The 6,000-nt window shown below is 36.8% G+C and overlaps 1 protein-coding gene across 1 annotated transcript in view; it reads left to right on the forward strand.

Annotated features, from left to right (window-relative positions):
• Positions 1–5,280, forward strand: part of PPP1R42 (protein phosphatase 1 regulatory subunit 42) — a gene marked incomplete at its 5' end in the record, with an annotated part of 42,644 nt that extends 37,364 nt beyond the window's left edge. The window contains 1 exon segment of the mRNA XM_084229800.1: positions 5,126–5,280. Within this exon segment, the coding sequence (XP_084085926.1) occupies positions 5,126–5,246 (121 nt within the window). The 3' untranslated portion in view covers positions 5,247–5,280.
• Positions 5,281–6,000: the final 720 nt, after the last annotated feature.

Raw genomic sequence — 6,000 nt, forward strand, 5'->3', positions numbered from 1 at the left:
ATAGATTTTTAGGGTGCACCTATTGCTAATGTGTTATTAGTTTAGGGTAAAGGTAAATGAAAATAAAGCTAGGTCAGTCAAATGTTTAAATCAAAATACCCAACCCAAACACAAGACAGATTTTTAATTTCTAAATAGCTGATTAAACCAAAGCCTTCCCTTAATTATTTTAAGGAGGGAGAATGAGCTGGCATCAGAAAACATGTCTCCTACTGTCTACAATTTAATATTTGAAGTTGGAAGCTGCTTAGAAGTGAAAAGGAGCTTAGAATGCTTCTTCCAAACTGCTTTTGCCCCACACTCCTTTAAGGTTCTACACATGGGAGCTGGGCTTATCCTATGTGCAACACAGTGAAGCAACATCTGTCCAAAGACAGAGGAATGTTTTGCACTGCCTCTATAAATGCCTGCAGTCTTTGTTCATGTATATTTACACAGCGCTGCTTTCCCTACAGGGAGGAAAAAGTCAGACTCACTTAAGTTGTTTTTGACCCTCATCCTGAAATTGATACTATCAATGTACATGTTAATTAAAGATTAGCTCAAAACTATTTTTTATTTAAAAGTTGATTCTGAACAAATGCTTTCACTTCAATTAAAAATAATATATGGTATTAAACAACAAATATACACATTATTGCTTCTTTCTGTGTTTGTCATAGTAAATATTTCTGACAGATGTTTCCTCTCTTTTCAAACATGCTAGGAGGCACTTGTGCCTTAGTAATTTAAAAATAAACATTAAATGCACCAAGAATGAATAAATGCACATTAAATGCACTGTGTAATGAATAAAACAAATTCGTTACTTGATTTGACTATCTTTTAAGCCTCAGCAATGTTAATAGAGTCAATCCATCTCTTTTGTTAATATAAAAACTACAGCTTGCTAGCTGGGTTAAAATCCCCTTAGTTTCATATACCTTTAAGGAATGTGAATACCAGGACCCATAATTCACAGGGAATATTCACTGTATGTCATGTAACTATTTATAAAACACCTAGTATCTTAAGTTAGACTATAAAAACATAAGTTTTCTTTGAGTTATAAAGTGAACTTTAATAAAAGTAAAAATAACTTGCTTTCACCACCGTTACAGTTGTTTGAACAATTGTAACAACAGATTTTTTATGTGCTTCAAGTAGAATTTTTAAAACTTAGATCTTTAAAATTTTTTTATTTGTTTTCTTACATTGTTGTTAATTTTTTGGAAAGTATTGGATTTCTGCCTTCAGGTGTAGTCCCTATAGTTCTCCCACCACCATACACCTGTGACCCACCATCTTAGTTCTTGTGCTCTTCCCTCCCCTCTTTTGACTCCCCTATTTTGACCTTATCCCTGCTGTCAGCCTCAGTTCTGTGGTCAGCTTGCAAGTTTTGTCTTTGTCCTGATCTTTATTTGGTTTCTCTATATTTTTTGTTTGTTTTTTAAATATTCAATTTTTTAAAAGATTTTATTTATTTATATAAGAACTGGGGTACAGGTCAGAGGCATGGGAAGGTGAGAGAATTCACCAGAGACAGAGCAGGGAGCAGAACAGGCAGACTTACTGAAATACACTGCTGAGGGGAACAGCTGGCATGACAGGAGAAGTCTGCAATGCCATGTGGGAATCTCCCTGGCAAGCCGGGAATCAAACCTGCCCTGCAGAGGCTGCAGACAGCTTCACAGCACTGCACTCAACCCATTGCGCCACCGGGGAGGCCCTAGTTTCTCTATATTCCACATATAAATGAAACCATCCAATATCTATCTTTTTCCTCTGACTTACGTTGCTTGCCTTAATTCCTTCCAACACCATCCATGTTACCACATGAGTTTATCTTTTTTGATACCTGAATAGTATTCCGTTGTGTATATATACATCTTCTTTATCAATTCATCTGTTTGGGGGCATTTAGGTTGTTTCCATATTTTGGCTATTGTAAATATAAAACTTAGATACTCGTCACAAAGCTCTGGGAAGGTCTTAATAAACTCACATGCAAAGCTCTAAATGCCTTTCATTTTGGTTGTTGAACCTAACCTCAAACTAAATAATTTTATATGAAAATAAATTATATGCATTAGTTATATAGGTATAATGTTAAGATTTTGATTTGCAGTTCTCAATGAACTCATGAAATTAGATCACCCCCTTCAAAAAGAAATCAATGATCAGCAACATAATTTTTTAGAGCAATCTAAACTAGCTTTTGAGACTTCTAGTCACAACTCCATCAATAGTTTACTCTGTGAACAAGAGCTACAAAAGACCTAATTTAAAAGAATTATTGCTTATTTTTCTATTTAAAACATCTATTTTGAAAGCTGAATTTTTATTAACCAAATTAAAAAAAAAAAAACCAATAGACTCTTTTAAGACTAGAAAACTGTAAGTTCCATTTTATTTAGATAGAGAAAATAAGGAACAGACAGGTACAATCGGAGGAGCCCAAAGTTCACAGCTGTGTGAAGCAGAATTAGGACTTGAATCTAGGTCATTGATTCCAAAAGCCAAGCTCTCAACTACTCTATGGGGAGTGAGAGAGGGATGCTCAAATGCAGGTACAGAAAGGTAAAGTCAGGGAAGCCGGTAATTGGACTTAGGTGAATTGGACAGCACAAGCCTAACTGAAGACAACTGCAGCTACTCAGTTCCAAAACAGGATAGCCAAGCAGGCATGCTGAGCGGGAGAGATAAGACTAGTTAGCAAGTAAGAGAGCTAGATTGTGAGATCATCGGATTTAAAAGTATTGGATAAAAAATTATATATATAATGATGGATCACGGGTGACATGGTAGCAGGAGAACTATGGGGATGACAGTGATGTAAAAAATTTAATTTAAAAAAGAAAGAAAGAAAACAGAAAATATTATCTATATGTGTGTGTGTATAGATATGTTCATGTATATATATATATAAACACGAAGAAACAATCTGGTCAAGCTAAGGAAGATATGGAACAATTAGAACTGTCATGGCCTGGGGCCTCTCTGGTGTTGCAGGGGTTAAAGAGACAGTGCTATCAAGCTATCACCAGCCACTGCACTATCACCAGCTACTGCAGCCATGGCGCAGCAGACCTCTCCTGTCTCACCCACTGCTCCCCTCAGCAGTGTATTTCAGTAGATCTGCCTGTTCTGCTCCCTGCTCTCTCTGGTGAATCTTCTCACCCCTCACACCTCTGGCCTACATATCAGTTCTTGTATGCATAAATAAATCGAACTCTCATGGCCTACTGGTGGTATTTCCCATGGGCTGGATCCCCTCCTACTGTCAGGAGTCTCTCTTGCAATAAATCTGAGCTTGCTAATCTCTAGTCCAGTGTGTGGGTGATTATTCCTCGATCACTTGAACACAAGAACCCACCAGATCAGCAACATCAGGAATGCAAAAAAAGTACAGCCACTTGGAAAAATAGTTGAACACATTTTTATAAAGTTAAACATACCACATCTAGCAGTCCCATTCCTAGTTATTTTCTCAGATAAAATGAAAACCTTCCAGTTTTTATAAACTGGAAACCCAAAGGTCTGTCCTTTGGGGAATGGATACAAAGATTGTTGTACAACCATTCAATGGATACTACTCAGCAGTAACTACGGAACTACTGATGAACTACTGATATGAAAAACAATATGAACTACTGATATGAAAAACAAGGTGGACAGATCTCAAAAACATGTTAAGCAAAATAAGCCAGACTTTACAGGCCATATCCTATATGATTCTATGACATTCCAGCAAAGACAAAACTAGAGACAGAAATTGAATCAGTATTTGCCAAAGATTAGGGAGTTGACTACAGAGGGTCAGCACAAGAGAATTTGGGGAAGAGATGAAATGTTACATATCTTTATTGTGGTAGTGATTACATGACTATCATCTTTATCAAACTTGCAGAACTAGCACTCAAACGTGTGAATTTAACTATGTAAATTACATCTGACTAAACAATGAGGGAACTAGTTGAAAGTAGATTTTGCACCCTTGGCATCTCATGTATTGTTTGTGTGAAAGCAATATATTTTCTTACTGACATGTATAATTACATCACAAAGATAATGAGTTGATGACAAATTATTTAATGTATTTAGAAAAAAGGCAAGTATAATTTTATGACTTAGTCAAATAAAATCTATATCACTCTAAAGCTCATACTTTCTGGAAGACTAGACAAGAATTTCAAAGAAATATATACTATTCTATGAAGATGTATTTATATTGCTAATAGGGAGTCAAGCAATGTGGTTGAGAAAATAGTTACAAAAATATTTTACAAAATATGAAAAACTCTACAAATACGAAATAGAACAGCAGGGTAAAGTACACAAGCGTTAGGTCAGTCTGGCTCCTTAAATCCTGTCTCTACCATAGGGCTTTGGGTGAGTTACTTAATCCCTCCAAGCTTTATTTTCACAACTGTAAAATCCTCAAAGTGTTTTTGTAAAGACTAAATTAATAAAGTGCTTTTTGTGAAGCACTTAGCACATATAAAGAGTTAAATAAGGTACCTGGTACAAACTTATATAATGTTGAAGATTTGAAGAGTTTCATCTATTTTGAATTTAACTACAAATACAGGTTTCTTGCAGGAACTAGGACTGTTCTAGAATCAACAGAGAAGCTACTTAAAGGGGCAGCAGATAGGACAAGCGGGTGGCCTACATCAGTGGGGTTATATCAGTCCTTTCTTTACATCCTGGTAACACAACTAGCTATTGGTCAGCCATTATTAGCAGTTGAAGAGAGCCTCTGTTTTGTCCCTACTCTCACCCAACCCCTGCAGTGATACTAGACTGACTGCAGCAGGTTATATTAGGTAGGGTGAGGTTTGTGAGATGCCAAGGTGCAAAATCCAAGAAGCCCTCACCACCTGATTTACCTCACCCTAGTAGTCCTGGCCTACCTTCCCTCCAATCTTATTTCCACACTCTTCGCAACTCACAGATTTTCCAAATCCCAAGGAGGAAGTGCTTATGTATTTGCTTCCTTTAATGCCTAAGAAGATTCACAATTTACTGACTAATCACTAGCTTTTATTATTGTTATTGTGTCCTAGATTCTATATTTACTATTCATTTTGGGTAACTTTCACTTTTTAAAATAATTTCTGCTGCTCTTTCTTTATTAATACAGGAATCTCTCTTTGAAGGAGTCTGAAAGCTTGCTGACAAAAAAAATTATGTACATGAACCTTACCTTCTCCAAAACCCAAATGTGGAAGACAGCCTGTAAAAACCAAGCAAATTCAATCTGAAATGACCTGAAACATTTGATTTTTTTTAACCTTTGTTGTACACAACATCATTTTTTAGGGTTCATAGTTTTATGGTATGTCATCATATAAGAAAAACTTAGTTTCTTGTTTGATTTGCTTCTTTATAAAATCTGAAACACTAAATGCCTTTTTCCTTACTTCATACACTTAACTGGGAAGATAAAGATGTGCTTTCTCATTCATCAAAAGAAAAAAATCCTCTTTGGAATCGATGGCATTTTGGTGTGTTTCTTTCTAAAATGTAATCTGATTACTGTCACTGGCAACTGAGACGAGAAAGCCTGAGGCTTATTCTGATTCACTAACTTATTTAAGTGTAGAAAGATATACTGATATACTCAAATACAACAAACGTCACCTTTACTCTTTACTACGTAGTAATCCCAATTTTTAAACTCTCAATTGAAAATTATGTCGCAGTTTCTATAATATTGTATATTTGATAGTCCGTTTGACCCCAAAGATTGTTAAACAGCCTGCTCTACGAACTGCGTGACTAGAAAATATAGACTCAGACTTCACCTCTGAAGGCCAGCAGAAGCCTGGGGGGTTGGAGGTGTCCCAAGCCCAGCTCTTCCCCCAGCCCAGCTCTAGTTCCGCGGTTTTGATCGCGCCCTGGGGCTGAGGGCCCGCTTTCTAAAGCGCCTCCGCTCGCCCCTCGCCCCTCCACCGCGCAGAATTGCTCAGACGATTCCCAGAGGCGGGACAGAAGACGAATTGCAGGTCCGATTAA

This window comes from Talpa europaea (genome assembly GCF_964194135.1).
Source record: "Talpa europaea genome assembly, chromosome: 3".
NCBI classification, from domain to species: Eukaryota; Metazoa; Chordata; class Mammalia; order Eulipotyphla; family Talpidae; genus Talpa; species Talpa europaea.